Source organism: Colias eurytheme, chromosome 1, assembly GCF_061535395.1.
Source record: "Colias eurytheme isolate Ceu_HAF_F1 chromosome 1, ilColEury1 Martin Lab GWU primary, whole genome shotgun sequence".
In the NCBI taxonomy this organism is placed as follows: Eukaryota; Metazoa; Arthropoda; class Insecta; order Lepidoptera; family Pieridae; genus Colias; species Colias eurytheme.
Window position 1 is genome coordinate 8545627 of NC_142980.1, and position 27310 is coordinate 8572936.

Sequence of the window (27310 nt, forward strand, 5' to 3'; positions counted from 1 at the left end):
ACTGCTTCACGTGATGTTAAAATTTTCAGCATTTCGAGCGCAGCACATTGTTGGGCCGAATTTGACCTACATCTAACACCGATGACGAACTTATAAGAGACACTAGTAACAAAAACAATCGAATACTTTCGTGAAATCAAGGCAACGTCAGTTTCAAATTATTAGCAATGTTGTAGGAAGGTTATAGGTTATAATATAAAATTATCTTAGCAAAGTAATTAAGTACGAGCCTGTGAAACTCAATAGCACTAATAGAAGATATTAAATGATATGTAATCTTGCAGAAGTGGTATATAAAGTAGGTAATATTTGAATTATACTTTATTATGGAATTTGGAAATTTTGAAAAGGAATTTAATGTTACTGAGCTGATACTGATATATAGTGTTTAAGTATATATTGGCAATAAATGCTGAAATGTATAATTTTTAAAATCAATAAAAATCGATGTTTTCATAGAGAGAGTCCAAAAAAATCCGGTAATAGGAACAAAACCATCCTGAAAACGACCTTAAAAAAATCAGAGCAATTACTAGTGTCTCGTATTTCCGCATCGGATCTCAAGGCTCCATATTGGCATCAATAACGTTTAACAGACATTTAACAGGACTATAAATATATATTGTAATCATTTCATATCGGTATTCATATCGTTTTGCAGGCACGTTGAACACATCGCGATCCACCACGTAGCTAAACCTTTCACGGCTAAACTATAGCACGTTCCTCCAATGTGTGTGAATAAAATTGACGTTCGAGAGGCATTCAGCTTGCAGGTGACGTTGCATTATAATGAGGTAACTTACTCCACTTCAATTTATTCACACACATCGTATACCTAAAACGATAGCCAATAATATAATAAAAGGTACGTTTGTGACTCTGTACTTTAAATTAAATGTATTTTATGAATGTATTTTAAAGAAAAAAATAGAATCAACGAATACTGAGGATATTTTAAACTGTTTGAGGGCGAAAGTAATTAAACTGATAAAATGTTTACCCTACGACCTAACTTAATCCGATGTTTGAGCAATTAATGAGTTCAATATAAAAATATACCTCGTAATACAAAGTATATATAATAAAAATTATTTAGGGCACAGGGTGTAACGATGCCCCTATAGCTAGGATTCAAGGCGTGTTAATATTATCTTACCTTTACGATGAGGTAGTCCGAATCCAATCTACAATGATGAGGCCACAGTGGTTTTATTGCTTTTTTAACTTTAAGAGGTATACGGAACGCGGCTATCAAACTAACGATGTTTACATAAAATTTAACCTATGAGGTAAAGATTTATTTCCATTTTCTTACAACTACGAAGATAGCTTAAAAGAAGAAAGAGGTAAGAAAGAGGATTCGAACTTGCCGACGAAATTTTAAGAAGAGAAGAATGACCTAATAGAAATTTGGAACTACAGGAAAGCTTGACTTGCGCCAGCTCTAGGAGAAGACATGGAATAGCGAAACATTAAATCCTACACTTTAAGGCAGTAAAGGTTTTCTATGCAACTTGTAATTATTGCTTACGAACTATTCGAGAACTTGGCAGCTCATGTTAGAAGCTGATATATAAAATAGGAGAAAAAAACTATAAACTATGATAACCTAAGTAAAAATACGGAAAAAACTAATGCTTTTTCTATATTTTTTTTTTGTAAACCATCTATAAAAAGAATAATAAAAATAATTTATACTAACGAAATTGGGCCGAATATATCTCGAATTATTTGCACGATAGGGGAAAAAATAGTTTACGAAATATAAAATTTTCGATTGTATTGCTTATCAATAAATAACGTTAAGTATAAAATACTACCACCTTTAATTCAACAATCTTTTAGCGATGTCTATTCTCAATAAAAACTAATAAAAACCAAACGAAACTGAATAGAAATTTTAACTTATAGAAATGAAACAAAAAGTAAAAAAGTATTGTCACGTAAGTCGAAAATAATGTCTGTAATAATGTCGATAAAAGGAAAATAAAAACAAATAAAATCAGAAACATAATATTTACTTATGTCAACTTAACAATAAAAAACTAATTATATTAATATTGTTGAGTCATAAGATGGATATATCAAAAATACTATCATCTTTACAACATTGTCAATAACGAACCTTGCGAAATAACGAGTAGCGCACGGTCGATTGTAATAATAATAATTGTATATTGTAATATATTCCGAGGAGACCATCGGTTGACAAAATAACACTTAACAAACAAAATCTCGACAGATTATACAACTGATTTACACGTAAACATAGAAAATATAATATGTATTTATAATAAACTAAAATCAATCATCCCACTAAATTAATTTAACTCATTTTTGGAATTAAAATAATGAATTGACTTAAAATATGAAAATTAAGTAAATATCAACCGATAATCTCCTCTTTGTAAACAGTTAGCAAATGAAATATATAAAAGCGGTAACATAACGTAACTTAACACTAAGGCCTTTAAGCTTCGTCAAACAGTAATAAAATAATCATAATAAACAATTATTATTAAATGAGTAAATTAATAATAATTTCAAAAAATTATTCCACCAAAGCAGTTTTAAAAATTAATTTAAATAAATGTCAAGAAATTAATGTTAAGAAACTAATTCCCTAAAATAAATGATTAACTTAACGATGAATTTTTTTTGCTAATAGAACCAAGACGTTAGGAGCAAATCATATTATATAGTACAGAATAACTTCCCGAAAGATAACCGAATAATAATCCAAAAGCAAGATAAGGATGCAGATCAACCGTCAAAACAATTAAAAAAAAATGTTGTGTGGTTTTATGAAACCACGGTAAAAGTGAAACTGTTCGAACGGTTCCGAACACTGCTTTGTGTAGCGCATGTCGCGTGACGGTCGCCTGCCGAGTAGGTATACCTACTCGGCAGCCGCGATACACGCGACATGCGCTACACAGACTAAAAAGTTTGAGACGATGTAATAAAAGTTTCACACAAAAAACATCGACAATGGAAATTTTTTGAAATATCTTTGAAGTGAAAATTTATAGAAATTTCAGAAAATCAACACAACGCGTCCTGGCCGTATTAGCAAAAAAAAAAAAGAACCGAACAAACGAAAAAAAAAAACTCGTGAACGCGACCTATGCACCCATCACTCAGTCCCTGGCAGTCTGGTGCGTGTATCTGTTTGACGAAGCCCCCCCCGCGACAACACGGGCGCTACCAATCCACGGCGATCCTACGTGAAGCAGAGCATGTCTCAGGTGGCCACCTCCTCGCCGCCCGCCTCGAACTCCAGCTTGACGTCGTTGCTGAGCCCCTCCACGTCCACCTCGGTCTCAGAGGCGTTTAACATGTTCAGCGTTACCTGCGAGTTGATACGATACAAACTGTTAGAAAATTGTTCTATTTGAATGTATTTGGTGTATTTTCCATAGTATGGTACATTTTTTGTGGGCATATGAATTTATGAAACAAACTTGGCATGTAAAACGATAAAACTGTCTTGGAAATAAGACAGGCTAATGTTTAGGCATATGCTTGAGTGAATTATTTTGCATTTCAGAAAATTTGAAATATGTAATTCAAAAGATTGAGTTCCGTGAACACAATTTTGGCAATTGAACCAAAAATTGGTGTTACTGAACATACAAAAGTATAAATTATATCTTTTAATTCATTATATCTAATACTTTTAGGCAATTCGGCCTAAATACTAAAAGGGCATAATTTCATATTAATTAGAATTATCATATAATCATCTTCACACCGTACAACGTCTAACATAGTGACATGATCATTTCTGTTTGCTTTCAGCTATTGTACATACTTATGTTACTCGTTGTACAGTTCAAAGCTTCAAATTTCGAGAAGCGTGATCATTGCATCCCTTTCTCCAAAATGTCTAACTACTTCTAAAATACTACAAAAAGTATCTTCCAACTTCTCTTATACTCTGTCGAAATACTATAATTCATTCCATTATGAATTAAATTTTTAAATAGTGTTACCAATTTTTTTGCCAACAGTCAAATATAAGAGAATTTGAGAGAAATCTAGCACTTATCTCAATTGCGGAACCATTCAGTATTCTGTTCAAACCTTGAAACAAATTCTTACTAGAGCAAACCTACTTAGCTTACCGTGATTCGTCAAGCTCAAATCAACATTACCCCTTACAGCGCATGCACCAGCCGTGAGGCTAACAAAAATTCAAACTTCACTAACTGAAAACTAAAAAAAGTCACACAAATAATAATTATATAGTAGATACTTGTAAGAAAAAAAAATAAATAAAAAAAATCCAAAAAAATTTAACTAAAAAAATCAGCGTGTTCAATTAGTTAGTGAAGGTTTGAACCTCGGCGTTCTTTCCTAATACGTTCGGTTGGAGGAGGCTCAGTGACGAGACTACCTGCTGTGTGGGCGGCGGGGCGGTGTTCAGCGTGCTGTTAACCTGACGGACCGGTATACCTGCGTCTTCGAATGCTTTCTTTTTTAATGTTGTACGGATTTGCGACCTGGAAAGGGGGGAACGCGCTTCATTGAATTGGTGCTTGATTAAAAATAGATATTTCTGAGTCAAAGGACAGTCAAAATTGTAATCATTTATTTGAATACATTTGGGAAATACGTCAAAATAAAACCGTCGAGTACGTTGATGACTCAAGTAGTTGTTCGACGTAGTACAAAATAATTTAGTTTCCGGTCAGATTTTCAATTAAAAATTTAGCAATTATAACTTTCTAATAGTATTTAATTAACTATAGAATAAACGTTATTGAACATATGAAAGATCATACTTACACTGTTCGGTTCTTTATGTGCTGGCTGAGCTTGTTCAGGTCGACGGCAAAACGATGGACGCAAGACCTGAGCATTTCAATCTCTTCTTCCGTCCATTTGCCACTGAAATATATAAGTAATTTAATTAAAAACTATTTCAAGAAATTCAAATTCATATTAAATTTGATGAGTCTTCAAGTGGATGTTACTCTATTTGTTTGTCTAATTTACTGATTAACTAAAAAGTTCCCCTATGATATAATAAATTTAATTTAAGTGTTTAATAGAAATCAGACTCACCCGGGCTGTGAGTCGCCAACGGGATGTAACAACATGGTCATTTCGGATAGTTTGTTGAAAGCGCTGCCTGCTTCACGAAAGATCTCCCCAACCTGAAAAGAATAGAAATACCTGTTATTTTAAATTCAAATTTCAAATATTTGGTAATATATCCTTGGACTGGGGCAATAGGAAAAAATCTTCGTAAGAGCTTCAGTTAGTTTTATTTAATAGAAAAATCTATAATCATATCCAAGAAACAGAACTCACAGTCTAACGAATAACATTATAAATTAGAATCAAATCTATTAAATTGTTTGAATGTTCAACATGACGATGCGATGCTACAAATTGATAACTCGGGCGGTCGGACCGGGAGTGTTCGCGCATGCGCCATGGAGATGCTCCAAAAGGGCATGTGCAGAATCCCAGACGGCGAGCTCTATCGATCCACCCGACAGAATACAACTCCCACGTGGAAATCAATACAGAAATATAACTCCCACTCATATATTTAAGGGATGAAACGTTGGGAAATTGGTAACCCACGCTGGGTTACACAATACGATGAATACAATATGAAAAATATACGATGGAAATTCTTAAACGTGAGCAGTTCAACAATGGAGACAAAAATATGTGTATAAAGAACACCCAATTATCAGTGTACCGATTTTTAGCAAAGTCTTAATAACGTTTCAAGAAATATCTTAATTGCGCAACAATGATACTGCGAACGAACAAGCTCTACATAAGTCTGAGTAAAATCTTAACGAGCTGTCCTGGTAAAAGACTAACACAGTAGTTCAACAGTGCACTATGAAGTATATGTATCATCATACCTATCTGCTTTCTTTCCGGGTAATTAATTCATTCGAAATGAAAAAAGCATTCACAAGACTATTTTATACGTGTATGAAATATGAATTAAAGCGAAACCCAGTCAGGACAGACCACTCCTTGGCAACAGCCAACACCCTACTTCATCCCACGCATGCGTATTAAAGACGTGAAATAAAGTGCATGTCGATTGCACATCGGAGTATATTTCTCGTATGTATCAAGCACTACTATCCACTTCAAAAAAGCAATATTTTAACGTACTTTGTATTCCATAGCATGTCACTAAAAGGCCGTGCGTTCACTTCGACGAAAAAGAAACAACTGCGATCAATCTGCCACACCAGGAAAAAGGTACAACAAATTCGCGCATGCGTACTACACAACCTCACTTAAGCGCATGTCTGCAGATTCCCACGCTACGTATTATAATATACCTATAAAATCTAGCAAAGATAAGGGATGCAAGACCTAGGCATTGCACAAGCGCAACAGGCCGTACAAGTAACCTGGGCAAGCTCGATCGATCGACGAAAAGTACTAGAAAACAAGAACAATTCCGAAATTAGTTCTTTTTTTACGGCTTTTACTAAACCTTTCAATTTGTGAGTTCGTTTAAGTTCTGCAACCTTAGAACTGCAACGTTATCAAAATATTTTTATCTATAGAACCGTCTCTCGAATAACAGAAAATATCAAAATATTAACAATGAATATCGAGAGCTAACTATAATTAATCGAACTATCAAGCAACACGTACTTCCGTAAGAAAATTTGAACCTACTTTGTATTCCATAGCTTCTCACTAAAAGGCCGTGCGTTCACTTCGACGAAAAAGAAACAACTGCATTCAATCTGCCACTGCAGATTGAATAAATTCGCGCATGCGTTATAGACCTGTACCTGAGCGCTTGACTGCAGATTTAATAAACCAATCAAATCTAGCTAAGGTAAGGGATGCAAGACCTAGGCATTGCACATGCGCAACAGGTCCTACAGTAACTCGGGCAAGCTCGATCGATCGACGAAGTTTCAGAAAACAAGAACAACTTCGATATTAATTTCCCCTATGGCACTTGCTAACTAAACCTGTCAATTTTGAAATATCTCCAATGCAACGCTATCAAAATATTCGTATCTAAAGAACCATCTGTTGAATTATACAACCGACTACCAAAGCAGTGAAAACAAAGCGCGATTAAAACTATAAGCGAATTATCAAAAACCGCTGCACACTTCTGTAAGAAAATTTGAACGTACTTTGTATTCCATAACTTCTCACTGAAAGGCCATACGTTCACTTCGACAAAAAATAAACAACTGAAATCAATCCGAAACTGCAGGAAAGATACAAAAGAATCGCGCATGCGTACAACACAACTGCACTAAAGCACATATGTCTTCAGTTCCCCAGGTTAGACACATAATATACCTATCAAATCTAGCTAAGGTAAGGGCTCCAAGAACTAAGCATTGCACATGCGCAACAAGTCCTACAGTAACCCGGGCAAGCTCGATCGATCGATGAAAATTTCCAGAAAACAAGAATAGTTCCCAAAATAATTATATCGATGGCCCACACAATACCTTTCAATTTATGAGGTCGTATATCGCCCTCAAATTCAATGCTATCAAAATATTCTTATCCATAGAATTATCTCTTATACAACAAAATAGACTTTCAAAATATAATAGTGAATGGCGATTTCAGCTATCTAGACCTAACCATTACCGAACTATCAAGAACCACTCACTGCCCACTACTGTAAGGAAACTTAATCCTACTTTTTATACCAAAAGTTTTCACTTAAAGGCCGTGCGTTCACTTTGACTAAAAAGAAACGACTGCAATCAAATGACACTGCAGGAAAGGTACAACAAAGTCGCGCATGCGTAATACACAATTGCACCTGAGTGTATGTCTGCAATTCCCAAGCTCCGTATTTTAATATACCTATCAAATCTAGTCAAAGTAAGGGATGCTAGACCAGGGCATTACACATGCGCAACAAGTCCTACAATAAATCGGGCAAGCTCGATCGATCGACGAAAAGTTCCAGAAAATAAGAACAATTCCGAAATAGATTTTATGGATGGCCTTTACAAATCTTATTTTACTGCGATGGTATATCGCCCTCAAATACAACGCTATCAAAATAATGTTAGCTATAGAACCATCTCTCAAACTATACAATAGACAAGAAAAATATTTACTATTAATCACGATTAAAACTGAAGAGAGCTAACTATAGACGATATAGGAATAATCACTGTCCACTTCTGTAAGAAAATTGGAACCTACTTTGTTTCCATAAGTTCTCACTAAAAGGCCGTGCGTTCACTTCGACACAAAATAAACAACTGCAATCAATCTGCCACTGCAGGAGAGGGAGAACAAATTCGCGCATGCGTAATAGACTACTGCACCTGAGCGCTTGTATGCAGATTTAAGAAACCAATCAAATCTAGGTAAGGAAAGGGATGCAAGACCTAGGCATTGCACATGCGCAACAAACCCTTCAGTAACCCGGACAAGCTCCATAGATTGACAAAAAGGTTCCAATGAACTATTTCGAAACAGATTTTATCGATTGCCTTTACAAAATCTCTCAATTTCTGAGATGGTATATCAAAATATTCTTATCTGTAAAACATCTCTCGAACTATGTTAACCATCAAAATGGTGATTATGAATCGCGACCAGAACTATCGAGAGCTAACTATGATCGAATTATCAAAAAGCACTATATCCACTTTTGTCACAATATAAACGTACTTTTTATGCCAAAGGTTTTCACTAAAAGGCCGTGCGTTCACTTTGACGAAAAAGAAACAACTGCAATGCATCTAGCCCTACAAGAAAAGGCTAAGATATTCGCACATGCGTAATACACATCTACACCCGGGGGCATGTCTGCAGATTTTCGAGGTCCGTTTTTAATATTTGTACCTATCAAAACTAGCTAAAGTAAGGGATGCAAGACCTAGGCATTGCACATGCGCAACAGGTCCTAAAGTAACCCGGGCAAGCTCCATCGATCGACTAAAAGGTTCCAAAGACCAGAACAATTTCGATATTAATTTCCCATGCGGATTCCCAGGTCACACACATAATAAACCTATCAAATCTAACCAAAGTAAGGGATGCTAGACATTGAAAATGCGCAACAGGTCCTATTTAAACCCGGGAAAGCTCGATCGATCGACGAAAAGTTCCAGAAAATAACAACAATTCCGAAATAGATTTTATCGGTGGCCTTTACAAAACCTTTCAATTACTTAGAATTTAGATGATATATCGCCCTCAAATGCAACGCTATCAAAATAATAATCTTATCTATAGAACTATCTCTCGAACTATACAATAGACTAGTAAAATATTCACAATGAATCACGATTAAAACTAAAGAGGGATAACTATTGTCGATATAGCAACAATCACTTTCCACTTCTGTAAGAAAATTGGAACCTACTTTGTTTCCATAAGTTCTCACTAAAAGGCCGTGCGTTCACTTCGACACAAAATAAACAACTGCAAACAATCTGCTACTGCAGGAAAGGTACAAAAAAAATCGGGCATGCGTGCAACACAACTGCACCTGAGCGCTTGTCTATACCAATCAAATCTAGCTAAAGTAAGGGATGCAAGACCTAGGATTGCACATGCGCAACAGATCCTACAATAACCCGGACAAGCTCCATCGATCGACGAAAATTTCCAGAAAATTGAACCATTCCGATATTAATTTGCCTATGTCGCTTACAAAACCTGTCAATTTTGAGATAGTATATCGCCCTCTTTAATTCTATCAAAATATTCTGATCCGCCGAACCATCTCTAAAATTAAATTCAATAAAATATCAAATAAGTGATGATGAACAGCGATCAAAACTATCGAGATCTAACCATTATCGAACTATCAAGAAACAATGTCCACTTCTGTAAGAAAATTTGAACCTACTTTTTATACCAAAGGTTTTCACTAAAAGGCCGTACCTACGTTCACTTTGACGAAAAAGAAACAACTGCAATGCATCTAGCCCTATAGGAAAGGCGTAAGAAATTCACACATGGGTAATACACAACTGCACCGAAGCGCATGTCTGCAGATTCTCAGGCTTCATATTTTAATACACCTATCAAATCTAGCTAAGATAAGAGATGCAAAACCTAGGCATTGCACATGCGCAACAGGTCCTACAGTAACACGGACAAGCTCGATCGATGGACGAAATGTTCCAGAAAACATAAACCATTCCGATATTAATTTGACCTATGGCACTAACAAAAAATGTCAATTTTGAGATAGAATATTGCCCTCAAATGTAACTATAAAAATGTTTCTTATCTGTAGAACCATCTCTCGAACTATATAAAATCAGCTATCAAATTAGTGATAATGAATCGTGATCAAAACTTTGAGATCTAACCATAGATCTAACCATTACTTATCAGACTATCAACCACCACTGTACACATCCGTAAGAAAATTTAAATCTACTTTATATTCCATTGCAAGTCACTAAAAGGCTCTGCGTTCACCTAGGTGAAAAAAAAAAACAACTGCAATCAATCTGCCACTGCCGGAAAGGTACAACAAATTCGCGCATGCGTTATGTACAATTGCCACTGAGCGCATGTCTGCAGATTCCCAGGCTCCATATTTTAATACACCTATCAAATCTAGCCAAATTAAGGGATGCTAGACCTAGGCATTGCACATGCGCAACAGCCAACAGGTCCTACAGTGACCCGGGCAAGCTCGATCGATCGACGAAAAGTTCCAGAAGACCAGAACAAGTCCGCAATTATTTCTCTTTTTGTTTGATGGCCTTTGCAAAACCGTTCAATGTGTGAGATCATATATCACCCAGAAATACAACCCTATCAAAATATTTTTATCCACAGAATTATCTATCAAACAACAAAATAGACTTTCAAAGTACTCAAAGTGAATGTCGATTAAAACTATCGTGAGCTAACTATAATCGAACTATCAATCACCACTGTCCATTTCTGTAAGAAAATAATAACCTACTTTGTATTCCATAGCATTTCACTGAAAGGCCGTGCGTTCACTACGATGAAAAAGAAACAACTGGCAAATCTAGCTAAGGTGAGGGATGCAAGACCTAGGCATTGCACATGCGCTACAGGTCCTACTTTAACCCGGGCAAGCTCGATCGATCGAAGAAAAGTTCCAGAAAACAAGAACAATTCCGAAATATATTATATCGGTGGCCTTAAGAAACCTTTCAATTTCTGAGATGTTATCGCCCTAAATACATAGCTATCAAAATATTCTTATCTATAGAACCATCTCTCAAGTATCGAGAGCTAACTGTAATCAAACTATCAAGCACCACTGTCCACTTCTGTAAGAAAATGTTAACCTACTTTATATTCCATATCATTTCACCGAAAGGCCGTGCGTTCACTTCGACACAAAAGAAACAACTGCCATAAATCTGGCACTGAAGGAAAAGTACAAGAAATTCGCGCATGCGTAATACACAACAACACCTAAGCGCATGTCTGTAGATTTTTAGGCTCCATATTTTAATATACCTATCAAATCTAGCTTAAGTACCTCTTGGTATTGCAATACCTAGAAGACCTGCAGAAACCTGGGCAAGCTCAATCGATCTATGAAATTAAGAACGGTTCCCAATATCATTCAATTTGCTTTTATTGGACTCGTAAATTCAGTGAACTATCGTAGAGAACCCTGTCAACATTATATTATATATATTAACTGTATAAGTGAACATAATACAATCCACTAAACAAAAGTGACTGAATGAATGAATGACACTACTTAGCGACTAAAACTTTCGAGAGCTACCTAATCGACCAGTCAAGCATCACTGCCCACTTCTCTTAGAAAATTTGAACGTACTTTGTATATAATAGGATGTCACATAGAGGCCGTACGTTCATTTCGACAAAAAATAAACAACTGCAATGCATACAGGAAAGGCATAAAAATTCGCACATGCTTAATATACAATTGCACCTAATCGCATGCCTGCAGGTCACAGGCACTATTTTAATATACCTGTTATATTTTTGAGGCGTGAGTAAGGGCACTGTACCATAATTGTTACAGCTACGTGAAAACGTTCCTAGGAGACAATCCATAAGTTTTTAAATATTCTGTAAGCAATTCACAATTTTTGGAAAAAAATAGGATCAGAAAAAAAAGATAATTTACCGGAAAAAATATTGTTGCCAAAGATCCTATTTATGTAGAGCTCAAAAGACAATAACGGACCATTTTGGGTTTGAATACTAGAAATGACAGAAATTGACAAAAAAAATTCTCATACATTTCGTACGGAAAAACTATTATAATCTTTAAAATTTAAGGTCTTGCTCTCATTGACCCGTCTCAAAAAACCACTCTATATATCATTTAATTATCGTAAGTACATAAGACGTAGGACACGCACATGCGCAATTGCTTGTTGACCAAAAGGAAGACCTGCTATTCACCGGACAAGCTCAATCGATCGATGAAAAGTTCCAGAAAGCAAGGACGTTTTCTTTTTTTTATTGTGGTAGTTCACTGGTATATTATCGCCATAAAATGTAACGCTATCAAAATAGTATTATCTATACAATCAACTATTGAACTATACTACAGTAAGGCACACAGGCCACCCACTTCTTATTAAAATTTCAACCTACTTTGTATTCCATAGGATGGTTCCCGAAAGGCCGTGTGATAGATTCAAGTAAAAAAAATACCTATAAAATCTAGCTAAGGTTAGGGATGCCAGACCTAGGCATTACACATGCGCAACAGGTCCACCCGGGCAAGCTCGATCGATCGACGAAAAGTTCCAGAAAACTAGAACAAGTCCGAAATAATTTGTTTGTTTGATGGACTGTACAAAACCGTTCAATTTGCGAGAACGACATATATCGCTCAGAAATACAACCCTATCAAAATATTCTTATCTAATGAAATGTCTCAAACAACAAAATAGACTTTCAAAATACTAAAAGTGAATCGCGATTAAAACTATCGTGAGCTAACTATAATCGAACTATCAATCACCACTGTCACTTCTGTAAGAAAATTTTAACATACTTTGTATTCCATAGCATGTCACTCATGTCACTGAAAGGCCGTGCGTTCACTTCGACGAAAAAGAAACAACTGCCATAAATCTGGCACTGAAGGAAAGGTACAAAAAATTCGCGCATGTGTAATACATAACTGCACCAAGCGCATGTGTGTAGATTTTTAGGCTATTTTAAGATACCTATCAAATTTAACTAAGGTTCTTAGCTGATGTTCGTTACAAACTTTAAAAATAAATGACTATGTTAGAAAAATGTCAAAAAAACTATGTTAGAGAACTTAATTTGCCAACCCTACCATAAGTACCCGTCGCCATCTTCAGATCTATTCTATATCTGCTCGGCTCTCACCGTGCACTCGTAAACGCTGGGAGTTGGCCTACTTCCCTCTTTTTACTATGCTACTACTACGACTGATCTAGCCGAGACCTAATTGAAAAACAGGGACAAATTTAAAAAAAAATTGCTATATATAGACCAGATATGATTTGATATATAATATTACTTTAAAGACCCAGCAATCCATTGGAAAGTTTTAACTGCAATGAGACACAGCTTAACTAAAGACAATTAAAAATCTTGCTGTTAACTTTAAAATTCTCTAGCCGAAGAGGCATCGCGCATTCGCATTAGATATTTTACCGTTTTATTTTAAAAGAAGACCAGCTGTAAAATACCGTCAAATTCTATCTACCGACGAAATGTTGCAGAAAGCTCAATTTCCAACACAGCCGGGTCCATGTTGTTCGCGGAAAGAAACTTCTTTTAAAGCATGTAGTTGTGGACAGCCAAGAATCAAATCCCTGCAGTAAAGGTGTGACATATTCGCGACATATTTAACAATTGCGCATGTATGGAGATTCCAACTGTCTTTATTATCTGAATGAAAAAAAACCGGGTAGGTACTCAAATCACCAGATATTGTTTGTCGAAAATATCGAACCTCGCTCAAAAGTCAATAAGTAGGAATGGGTAAAACCTTCAGAATAATATTGGCACATGCGCATTAGGTTATATTGCAGAAGAGACATCTAGAATATCCCGGGCAAACTCGATCGATTGAGACACGATTAAATAATTAATCAATATTTATTCCAAACACTAACAAACAAATCAAGGATGCTAAAATACCGCCATCAGAATTCAAAGTTGTAGGTAATGAAAAGATCTACACTGTGGATCTACAACTTTTGCTATGAAACTTTTTTACATGACCTCAAATTTCATTGAAACATTCAATTAACAAGATTTTAGTTATTTTTATTTCTAAGTTCCTTCAAATTTTGGTGAAAACTTGTCTTTAGTTTGATCCTAAACAAACTTTTTTTAATATGACATTTTTTATCGTTATTTTCCCCAAATATCGAAACTCTAGTCTAATCCATGTCTGTCTGTCTGTTACTCAATCACGCCTTAACTACTGAACTAATTTGCATGAAATTTGGTATAGAGATATTTTGATACCCGAGAAAGGACATAGGCTACTTTTTACCCCGGGAAATAGGATAGGTTTTATCCCGGAAATCCCACGGGAACGGGAACTATGCGGGTTTTTCTTTGACTACGCGGGTGAAGCTGCGGGTGGAAAGCTAGTCTTTATATATAAAAATGAATCGCAAAATGTGTTGGTAAGCGCATAATTCGAGAACGGCTGAACCGGTTTCGATAATTCTTTTTTTATTATATTCCTTGAAGTACGAGGATGGTTCTTATGTAGAGAAAACGTATATATGTACCACGGGCGAAGCTGGGGCGGACCGCTAGTATTCAATAAAAAAACATGTCACGTCAAAAAAATGAGTCACATACTGCAGTAATAACACGACAAATTCGCACCAGCGTCATATCCCTGAATAATTAAACTCAAATAAAGCTTCGCACAGACTAATCCTACTTCTGAATCTTTTTAACCCTAGATAGCCGACCTTCCGAAACGGTGACCGATTAAGCTAACCATCCGTCGAAATGACGAGTATATAAAAATCATTCTCCGTAAATAAAAACATAAACTTCTTGTTTTAAGGTAAATAAAAATGCACGTGTCTAATTGGTTCTTACAATTTTTATTTTAGTTTAAGACTACGGAATACAGAATGCAAAAGAAAAATCTTTTTTTTTATTTTTTTTTTTATTTATCATTCAAACAATAAAAATACAAATTTAATAATTATCAGTTATTACTTATAACATAAAACAATCATAAAACATGTCGCACTTCTCCCATGTCTTCTTTTTAAGGCTTTCTCCTCCAAAGGAAGTTGAGACCCTTTTCATATTCTGATCATTGATATTAAGCCTGATTGGTCTTATGTCTGATGGCCTCGAGTGGTGGACGATTACTCTTAAAGCACGGTCTTGATTTTATCTTTCACCTGGCAAACCAATGGTGTGATGCTGCATTTATCATACATCTGATGAACTTGTAGATCACCTAGAAGCACATACGTAATTTCTTGTAGAAGTTCTAGTCGAAGGCTTATAATAGCTATCTTCAGGATCCACTTCAAAAACGGTGGATCTCTCATTAGTTCAAGTGTTATCAAAACACTATTGGTTTATAAAGTTCGAAACAGCACTGTCATTCAACAAATAAATTGTAAGCCTAGAACAAACACATTTCTACTAACAAAAAATATTAACGCACATTGTAACAATAATAACGTTTAAGCTAATCACCCGTTGAAACAACGGGCAATGCTCAATTAAGATAGTACATACCTGCGTGGCACTTGTGCCACTCTAAAGACCTCCCTGGCGACTGAGTTGGCTATATGCGAGATAAAACATTTGGGTGCACCGTTTAAGATAGACAAGTATATGATATGTATGGGATTCCCTTCGATTCGACGGAGGTTAGCTATCTAGGGTTAAATATTATAGTTTTATTTATTTTACTCGATCTACTGAGGATACATAAATTCCAAATAATTCGCATTTTCAGGTAAATTAAAATCGCAAATATGTAATAATCTAATTTCATTTTTCTCATTTAGTATTTTGTCCTTTTAATTAGACACAACATCAATCAATTAAAATAAATATTTTAAAAGATAATCTTATCAATTTATACAAAAAAATACATTTTAGTCCATTGAAATATTACATTTTAAAGCTATATTTAACAGCTTCTAATTCCCCCTTACACATCCAAGAAATAAAATTTCGTAGAAATCTATGTAACTTTTCAATAGGTTTATTTTTCCCAATTTGACTAAGACCGGTATTATGTTCAAGCTAAAGGAAGACATTGCAACTATACCACAAGCTGCTATGAAGAAAAAACGAATTTACACATACGTCGCACAGTTCTATTTCATGGAGCATGTCTGCAGATTTTTGGGGAAATCTATCAATAAAATGAAAAAAAAAAGAAAACACGCCAAATGTAACTTTTAGTAAGTATCCAATTAAAATATCACAGAAACATCGACGCATACATACACATAGCTGTTGACATTAACTAAGCTAACCAATTTATACTTAAGATATAATTTCAAAATTACAGTGGAAAAGACTTTCCAAGTAAAATAGATTTCAAAATATTTTTTTTATTATTTTATATTCTGTTTAGCACATCTGTGCTCTGTGCAAATGAAAAGGTAATAAAAGGTAGTTTGAAGATACAACATATAAAAAAGGATTATTTTATTCAAGGCACAAATTTAATTTCATGTACAGTGCGACACAAAAGAGATGAAAATAAATGAGGGCGCCACCGTCGCTCATATAGCAACACTGATACTGCGACGCAAGCGATCTTGATACTATAGAATAAAAATCCAAAAATCTATATAATATAATCTAAAATAAATACCGCGATTTAAACCGTTATAATTGTTTCATTGTAGCAATAGTGTAAATTTAAGACAAAAATACATTAGTATTTTAATTGACCTACCTAGGTCAAATTTTACTTATTAATGTATTTGGAATTAGTTATTTTATAAAAATCGGTCAAGTGTTTAGACTGCAGAGGCGCACATAGAATCAAACATACAAACAAACAAGCATACATGCAGCTCAAACACATTACCCTCTTTCTGGGTCCGTCGGGTAGAAAAAAACAAGGCGATTTGAAAACCACATATTTTTATTTTTTTTGTAGATAAATTTTGTACATTAATATAATTCATCAAAATCTAAATATTCTACTCCTTCAAAGGACTGATCATCACTCTGTTTCGAAGTACTGGCAAGAGGGTACTGGGCATCTTCAGTATCTGTAAATATGATACAGTAAATATGATTTTTTTCTTATGTTTTGATTGATTAATAGATAGATAGCTGTATGAAAACAGTTATCACTATACTTTGTAGTAAAATCTAAACTAGGTACTTTATTTGAGGCTGGTTGGATTGGATATAACTTCTTGACTCAAATTGTGCTGGTCGCACTATAAAAACTAGTTTTTGTTTACATACAAATAACCTCAAATTAAATTGCGAAAACGTAATAATCGCCATACATACATACATTAAACACTCGTCACTAATGGAATATTCTATTTTACGTAGTATTGAGCAAAAATAAATGGAATCTCACCGGTATATTCTGCTGTACGTTTGTAAACGTTTTCCAAATCAGTCAATAAATTTCCAGCTTGAAATTCGGACAAACACCGAATAAAAACTTTATACACCACATCACGGACACCGCTACGTTTAACCTTTTTCATGATGTCTCCTTTTTTATTTAAATTTCTTGTTCTAAATAACAATTTTATCTCAATAATTCTCCACTTCACGAAAAAAACAACAAATTTTTATTCAACTTGACAGCTACATTGCCAATTCAGGGTTGCCAGGTAATGAAAAACGAATTAGTTCCAAAATAATTAATTTCATCTCTTTTATGTCGTACTATACATAATAAACAAGAGTTTTTAAAATTTACCTCCATAGTTCTCTTATAAAGATCACTATTGGATAGGTACTGCGCCCACGGTAAAGCCACGGTTCATTCGAGAACATCACGCATGCGCATTGGCATACCGCTCTGAGGCGCATGAACCAAATCAATGCAGACATTATTTCCAGGAAAAACCAATTAACTATCATAAAACAATTTCGGTTGTTTCTAGAGACGCCTAGTTACATGAAAATTAGGCCAAATTTGAAAGAAAGAAAGAAAGAAACATTCATTTGACTCCTCAAGATACAATGAACACTGTAGGTAACAATCTTATTAATACAGTAAAATAAAAAGTAAAAATTAATATTAATGAAAGAAACAGTAAGTGGACCCAAACCAGGTAGCCACTCAGTATATGTTGCACTTGGAACATATACTGAGTGGTTTTATGAGAGATTTCCCCGAACTAATGTTTAGAGAAAAAAATCTAAGTTTGTAATTGGCTATTTCCTTTATTATAATTTACGACAAAAAACTGAATGATAATTTAAAGTTGTCTGTCCTCCTTTAGATAATTTTTCTTATGATCATCTGCAGAGCCAAAAATTTCTCGTGCTTTGTGGATGGGTGCAGATTATTGGGTAAAACGTTCCCCTCTCAATCCCTTACATTGTGCTTGATACAAATGCAATCACGTCCAAAAAACGATACCTACAAAAAGTTACATTTTTTTTGTAGAAAAGACCTATATACCAATAAGGAAATAAAAAGCTGATGAATTGAAATTAGACTTACGCGATTTTTAGATCCGCCAAGAATGCAGTTTCACAAAAAAAATCAAATAATTTTTCCCAAAAAAACGAACGTTTCCAAACTGGGAAATTAATAAAATTTCCAAGTACACAAGACTACCGGAAACTCATTTCAAATAAATTATAAAAAAAAATTGGTGAACGGTTAGGAGGGAAACGAGCAATCTGTTACCACACCCAGAAAAAATGGCCGACCAAATTCACGCATGCGCTGTTCCAATTGTTCTATAGAACATGTCTGCAGATTCCCGGGCAAATAGATAATCAATAAAGCTCGAAAATAGCTTATTAATGCGAAAAACGATTTTTTTCTTTACATTTTCTATCCTTTTCTATAAAATAACGAATATTACCATCTTCAAATGTACAAATAATGCATCACCGCAAATAAAAAAAAAATCTACATAAAATTGTTATTATGCAATTTTATACAAAAAAAAATATCAAAAATTGTAAGATTTCATTAGAATAGTGTAGGAATATTATTTTATTAGAATAAAAAAAATGGTTTTCCAAAACACAACCGAAAACGAAGAAAAGTATGAAACCGGCAATATCTATAGCAATATTTTTATAGATTTATTGAAATATAGAGTTCTAATTTAGAAATATCGTCATCAAAGTATGTCATTTTGTATCGATTGTAATATACATATATTGCAACGCAATTCAAGATGTACAAAGCGCATGCGTCATTTACTGCAGTAAAATTATATTCGTCCGAGGTAAAATTTATTATTTTCTTTCATTGGTAAAATAAATTAAACCGCTCTTAAACCTTATTCTACAAAACGGTTAAAAAAATTATCAACACCAAAGCAACACTGTTGCACCCATCCAACACGCCATAATTGTATAAATCACTGACTTGATATTCAAATTTGAAACTACGGAACCCGGATCTTAGTCAAATCGCCCACTTGAAGCACAAAGTATAACTTAAAAACTTAATTAGTGCCTACTTACAAGAGGTGATACAGCTCAACAGGTCGTGTTGTCGCCGCCAGCCGGAAAAGACTGAATAATGCATTTTACCGGAGGGGTAGCTAATTCGCGCATGCGCAATATGACCGTGCAATAAAGAGCATGTCTGCAGTTGCCCGGGCAACAAGCTCTGGAAGATACTAGATACCATAGATATGCATACTGATATTATAAGGCTGTAGTTTGTATGTTTGGTTAAACGTGCAAATCTCAGGAACTAAGAGTCCGTTTTCAATATTTCGTTCACCGTTGGATATACACTTGATCTCTGAGTGCTATAGGCTTTGTATTAAATATTTACCACGGGCGAAGCTATAGGGCGGATCGCTAGGTGCGTTAGGAAACGAATGTCAGGAATTTTATTTTACAAATAAAATTATAATTTGAGTATTTATTTTTATCCAAAATTTATTTTATGGCCAATAAAAATCGGTAAAGCGCGAGTCGGACTCGCGGCACTAACGTACCGTATAAATATAAAGTTAATTTGACCCCTTTTTATCGCAATACTATGGCATTATTAGATAATATTTCAAATACTTTAATGTTTTATTCTTGTGAAATCTACCCTCTATTGCATTTTATATGCATTTATCATCGTTCGAAAATAGATGTCGCTATTAGCAATATCACACAAAAAAGTATATTAACTTATAAATAAATAACGTTTTTTTTGCATCTTAAATATGATGAGTGAATACAGTTCTTAAGTTTCTCTGAATATTTCAAGCGTCTACGTGCTGTCTACACCAGGGCCAATCCCTTCTAAAATGATAAAAACCTAAAAAAAATCGTAGTAGAATGAAACCCATTAGAAAAGGAGGGGAATGTGATAAAAATTAAAGGAAAAATAAATTACAGACAATCCGAGTTCGGGAAGTGGGAGGGGGGGAGCTTTTAAGGTTAAAAAATTGTTTCTCTTGATTTCCGACAAAACTACAAGTCCTATGGAAAAAAGTCCAATCGCAAAGTTGTAGGTAATAAAAAGTTCTACAACTTTTGTATTTGCAATTTTTTCACATAACCTCAAAATTTAGGTGAAAAATTCAAAAATTTTTTGAAATGACATAGTTTACATGTGTGTACTGTTTGGCTATTGGTTGAAATGTGTGGGTTTTGGCGACAGTGGTTTTCATACTAATTATGACATTATAGCACTTCCATAGGGTCTTGTTATTTAGATTTCTATGATTACATGTCATTTGTCATATTAATAAAAGTTATTATCTTCTTGATGAGCAAGACCCCCAGTAGTGAAACCTGAAAAATACTATTTTTATTTTATTTTATTAAGGCTCATTAGCAGCTGTACATCGATTGTTTTACATAAAAAATACACAAAAAATATAGGACATGATGGACAACTAATAAAAAATGAGCACTGCATGCACTATCTTGATCTTCACTGCTACTCTTCCTTCAGACTGTATTGACGGACTTTAGAATTCGATTCTGGGCAAGTCTTTTCATTTGTTCCAAAATTTTGTTGTCCAGATGAACGCGTGTTGAGAATATCCATTTATATTTCCTTCGTTGTTTATTTGATATCCTGTAAAATCACAATTTCTTAGACTTCAAATAAATAATATTTTTAGGCCAAAGGGGGTTTCCAATAGAAACGGGTATTAACGGGTAATTGGCATAAGAAGCTTATTAATAAAATATTTTTGACAAATATGCCCACATAGGAATGTCGCCCACATTTCGCTATAATCTACCCGCTCTAATTGAAAACACCTTTATAATATGGTAAATTGGCATAAGAAGCTAAATAATAAAATATTTCTTTATTGATATGCCCACATCGAAGTGTCGCCCACGTGTCAGAATAATCTACCCGCGCTTATTAAAAAGTCCATATAACCAAGAAATCAAATTATCGTTAATTGTACTTACTTTGCTGTTTACCTCACTGTTGTCTAAAATACGTGTTTACACTTTTTGAATTCATGATTTACGCAAGTAAAGGTATATTATCTATTTTCTTTAAACAACAAGAGCTCGGTAATAAAATCAATATGAACGTGTCTAGGCGTGTTAGAACAGTGGCAAAGTGGTAAAGAACATGATTGCCACGTGTTTCCCAACGTTAAAAAAAAGGATTGTCTCGTGTACTTTCAGTAGGAAGACACGTCCTAATGTTGACATATTTTGTACACACAGTTATGTAGCATCGTGTAGATAATTCAATAGTCGCAAATACTAAATATAGAGTCAATGTTAATACAATCAAGATATTTCTTGTATTTCAAGTACTATTCCAAGATTTCAATACCCAATACGCATACCTAATGCATGCGTCCTGCTTGTTCGCTACATGAATCGCTTATGCTCTATATTAAATGTTTTTATAAGCAGAAATAATCAAATAAATAAATATATAACAAAATATTATATTTTGCATATTGTTGCTGAAGTATTTCGTATTTTAGAAAGGCATTGCATAAATTAAGAATAAAACAATTGCATCGCACATGATAAAGCACACAATAAATTACTTCGCAAAATTAAATTAACCATTGCATTGACTTCTTAAAATAAATCTTATTTGCGCATTTTTAAAACTTAATTAATTTATAATTTAAAACTTTGACATATACAGACAAAAAATAAATAATATTTAATGAAATTACTTACCATCTCACTCTCATTTAGTCTCAGTTTATTGTAAACTTAAAATACTGGCAAATTATATATTAAAAAAAATAAGCATGGGTGAATTTCACAACACAAGTGGTCACAAATAAAGGCACGGCGTTACTGTCAATTGAATTTGAAACATATACCATACCGCCTACTGTATTTGCTTTGGCCACGTGCCAAAGAAAATCAATAATGTTGCTATGCAAACACCAATAGGGTGACTCTGAGGGGGCTCCCCCATGTAATATTTTTACTGATTTACAGAATTATTTCTAAATATAGCGGCAATTTTGTATAAAACTTATCATATAATATTATGTAGTTCTTAATAGGTTTTTTGCGTATAACATAGGATACGATAAACAAATATCGAAAAAAAAAGATTAAATTTGTGAATAATGATAGAAGATAGGTAATGGATTCATTATTCATAAAAAAAATCTTTAAAAATGAACATCATATATTAAGGGGTGTTAGGCGGTCAGCGAAAATTCAGCTATTCGGGCCTGAGGTAAGGGGTGAGGGGGTCCGCGTTTAGTATGAAATCAACGTGCTCGAAACTAAAAATCGTAATCGCCATTCATATTTTTATCAAAAAGTGAATGAAAATATTTAGTATTTTCTAAATATAAGTATAACAGTCACGAAATCGAGAAGGTAAATATCTATATGTATATTTGTGATTTTATACGAATTATTATCGTAAAATACGGTTGTAATGAGCATTTATATGATATTTTAGAGGTAACTTCAGGATTTTTTTTATCGAGCAAAATTTTTCCAATCGTATTTTGGAAACAGTCATCCCATCACACATACGTTCTGTAATACATATTAGAAATTTCAGTGCGAAAAAACTTCAATATTTTCACTTATAGCTCATAGAAAACAGTCCATTTTTCCGTTTACACCTACTAAGGGCCCTTAAAACAGCGCCACCTTCCGAACTTTATACGAATTATTAACCTGAAATTATTATGAAACCGTAAAAAAGAAATATCCTCTCTACAGTTATTGGAGGTTTCCACAGATGGCACCTTTTGGCAAGGCACCTTTGTTCTATAATTTAACTTTGTTCTATAGTTTAACTATAATTTAAGCAAAACATTTGTTCATTGTAGGAACAGGGTATGTTTTTCAAAAATGAGTTAATAATTGAATTGCATTATGGTTGTATAAAATAAATTTATAAAGCACCTCTGAGGCTATGAGGACAATTATGACATTCTACAGATAATAATTGAAGAAAGAAGTTAAGATCCATATTTTTATATGAAAACATTTTAAAAGGAATCCTCTCTTGAAACAGCGGCGCCATCCTTGGAAATGTTTATGAATTAACAAGCTGTTCCTAAATAGTTACTGGAAGTTTCCACAGATGGAGTTGGTCCATTTTAGTACTGTTACAAATATTGATTTTTTGTATGAAAATAAGTTTTAAGGGAGGATGACGAGAATACATGCATTTTCGGGCACACCGATAGAATAGAACACATCTTCGAAACTTATTAAGAGACTTTGTAAATTATTACCAAAAAACTAAATAATAACAAATTGAAGATTAATTTAGAAATTTCATAATTACCTACATACCTACTGGAATTGCTCATTTCTAGTTGATTATTATTAATTGTAGTAAGGGTAAGGTAGTAAGAGCACAGCTCAAATATCAGCAAGTCAATATCCAAAAGAAAAATAAGTTGTCCGGTTTAGTTGGTAGATTCAGTCCAGTAGTTAGGCGTAGAGTACGCACAAAATAAAAATAAAACTACTTAAAATCAAATGCAACAAAATACTAAATATGAAAATGACCTAGAAAACAAAATAAAAAAATAACAAGGCAAATATTACTACCTATTTCACTTGTACGTATTTTGTGTGGCATTGGTATTGATCATTAGTCATTATGTCCATAATTAATACAGCCTTATGTATACCTTGATCCCAAGACATTATCAAAAACATACATTATTCTTCCCTTGCAAAATAATTAAACTATTGTTATTAATGTTATTTAAAAAGTAGATAGATTTATTTTTTATTCTTTGTAATTATTTATTAATAAATTTTATATATAATTTTTTAACAAAGTTGCTTAATGCTGTCTGTCCCTGACTCTATGCTATGCAATATATTTTATATAGTAACTAGCTTACCGCCCGCAGCTTCGCCCGCTTTGTCTAAACCTTAATAAATTATATACTAAAACCTTCCTCTTGAATCACTTTATCTATTAAAAAAACCGCATCAAAATCCGTTGCGTAGTTTTAAAGATTTAAGCATACAAAGGGACATAGGGACAGAGAAAGCGACTTTGTTTTATACTATGTAGTGAAGAGTGGTTGAAGAATTTTAGTATGTATATATTTAATTTGCAGTCAATGCAGGCAAAGATTCATTAACATTTTTTTTATATTCATTGCTATAGCTGCTACGTATAATATACACGAGCGGTCCGCCCCGGCTTCACCCGTGGTACCTACATGTTTAAACTATCCTATCTCTCAAGTTGGATCGAACTGCACATGATGTGCGAATTTTATTTTAATCGGTTAAGTGGTTTAGGAGTCCATTGAGGACAAACATTGTGACACGAGATTTATATATATTGAGATTATAAATCAACTGTAAAAATGTTCATCAATCTTACTATGACGGTTACGCAGCCACCAAGCTGGCATATAGACAGACAGGTAAACAGGAAGTCAGAGGCTTAGCTATTATACAGCATAGAGATAAAAGAGTTTAATTAGGCACATCTTTTGTCTTCCTTGCTAATAACAAACCATTTTTATGTGACTGTGAGCGTTATCACAAACGTCATAAGGTTTCACGTTGCAAAATTATGTTTGAAATAAATGTAAAAATTTGTTTTCTAAATAAATAAACTTTTTGCCATTGTCACATTTTAATATTACAGTGGAATCCGTTTATAATGACATCGAAGGGAATCGACAAACACGTCATAATAAGCGGACGTCATACAAAGCGTTATGTGAAATGAATAATACATAGTTTAAAAAAACTAAAAAACACGCTTTTAGTTCGGTTTTCTATAAAAAGCGTGTTTTTTATTTTTTTTTAACTATTATTTATTTTATCAAATTAGTGTATTGTCATCGGTCCTCAATAAATCTACAAAGTTTGAACGAAATCTGGCCGTTTAAAGTGGGTCAAAATCGCGCCCAAAGAAGTCGGTTACAAACATACAAACATACAGGTGAAGCTAATATAAAGCGTGTAAAAATCTTTTTTATGTAAATATGTATGTATTTAAGTATTTTAATACAGAAACATAGTATACTTGCATATGTATATAGGTAGATATTAAATCAAAATCAAAATTGCACGTAATCAGCCGATTATTAGAATAACACATACAAGTGTATTTTTACTGTAAGTACACTGTAATTTTTGTCTGCTTTTGTTTTTTCATTTTATTGTAAAAACAGTCTCTAATACTATTGTGTATAGATAGATATGGTCAAATTATCATTTTCAATATTGTTGTTAACAAATCGTGATAATGAATTCACTTCGGTCATTATAACCAGACATAATTTATTAAAAATGGGTCATAATAAGCGGCATGTCACTGTAAGGGAAGTCAATATATCCGACTTTTTATAAAGAATTTTATATGAAAACCAAACTTCGTAGTGCAATTACGTCATAATAACCGGTTGGTCAATATAGGCGGAGTCATAATAAACGGATTCTACTGTAGTTGGTAATTTTGTAACTAAATGTGTCAATTCCTAAAAAAAATTTGAGCTGCTCATAACATGGCTTATGTACTTCGCCCACATTTTCAAAGAAAAACCCGCATAGTTCCCGTTCCCGTGGGATTCCGGGATAAAACCTAGCCTATGTTCCTCGTGGATAATGTAGCTTTCGAATGGTGAAAGAATTTTTAAAATCGGTCCAGTAGTTTATGAGCCTATTAATTACAATCAAACAAACAAACAAACAAAGTTTTCCTCTTTATAATATTAGTGTAGATATATTGAAATAAATGTATGGTTTATTAGACTTTGGTTATATGATCCCCTTTTTTTACTTTTTGGGTACATAACACTTATGATAGATGGCTATATTGAACCACATTATGTCACACAACCAATTAATCAATCGAGAAATTACTTACTTTTAGCTCATAAATGCTATTTATGGCTTATTTTCAGTACCTATACTATGAGGATTTACTTAAATTTTTTAGAAACCTCTTAATATGTATACTGTAAATAAACATGTTAATTCATTAAGAATACGTCAATATTCAAACAAACAAAATATAGCTTATTATCAATTACCATCAAAATACAATAATATAAAAATCATTCTCAACTCATTATGTTGAAATTTTAAATACATTTAAACAGGCAAAATAACAAGAAGCTTACAAAGAATGCATCACTTATTCTGTATATAAATAGCGTTAAAAACTTGTGTCTATTACCTTTGAAGCGGAGTTGTTCATGTTGGTTGGTTTTTTCAGTCAAGTCCCATTGATCAAGAAACAAAGCTTAAATTTTCGATACTAACACTGTGTAATAAGTTAATAGAAAATAAATAAGGCAAAATAACCAAGAAACTAGCGGGAATCTATGATAACCGAATTAAAACAAAATCATAAATGATTAATGACGTTTGTCCACAGAGCAAGTATGCGTTTGTCAACAATTTTCAAACGGACGCAAACTTGTACTAGATCTGTGGACGCAAACGAAACTATCCGTAATCACAGAATATATACAGTACTAGCGGTCCGCACCGACTTCGCCCGTGGTACATATTTACGTTTTCTCTACATAAGAACCATCCTCGTACTTCGAGGAATATAATAAAAAAAGAATTATCGAAATCGGTTCAGCCGTTCTCGAGTTATGCGCTTACCAACACATTTTGCGATTCATTTTTATATAAATGAAGATTTCCGTGATACAATCCACAAAATTAGTCCCTTATACGCTAAGCTTATACGTGGCGCTATTTGACAACATTTCAAAATTTTAAGCTACTTATTTTTTTATTTTAA

The 27310-nt window shown here is 33.7% G+C and overlaps 1 protein-coding gene across 4 annotated transcripts; it reads right to left on the reverse strand.

Annotated features, from left to right (window-relative positions):
• Nucleotides 1–2005: 2005 nt before the first annotated feature.
• LOC149911136 (BPTF-associated chromatin complex component 1-like) lies at nt 2006–26912 on the reverse strand. 4 transcript variants are annotated; one of them, XM_090103207.1, is made up of 5 exons: nt 26732–26912; nt 5074–5165; nt 4795–4896; nt 4403–4508; nt 2006–3355 (listed from the first exon to the last, which is right to left on the reverse strand). In XM_090103207.1, exons 1-5 carry the CDS (start codon nt 26750–26752, stop codon nt 3248–3250), a joined length of 429 nt encoding a protein of 142 aa, XP_089959333.1. In that variant the 5' UTR covers nt 26753–26912; the 3' UTR covers nt 2006–3247. The 4 variants fall into 4 exon arrangements, with proteins under 4 accessions (XP_089959333.1, XP_089959351.1, XP_089959359.1 ...); XM_090103225.1 differs by lacking the exon at nt 26732–26912 and adding an exon at nt 22267–22374; XM_090103233.1 differs by lacking the exon at nt 26732–26912 and adding an exon at nt 19612–19630.
• Nucleotides 26913–27310: the final 398 nt, after the last annotated feature.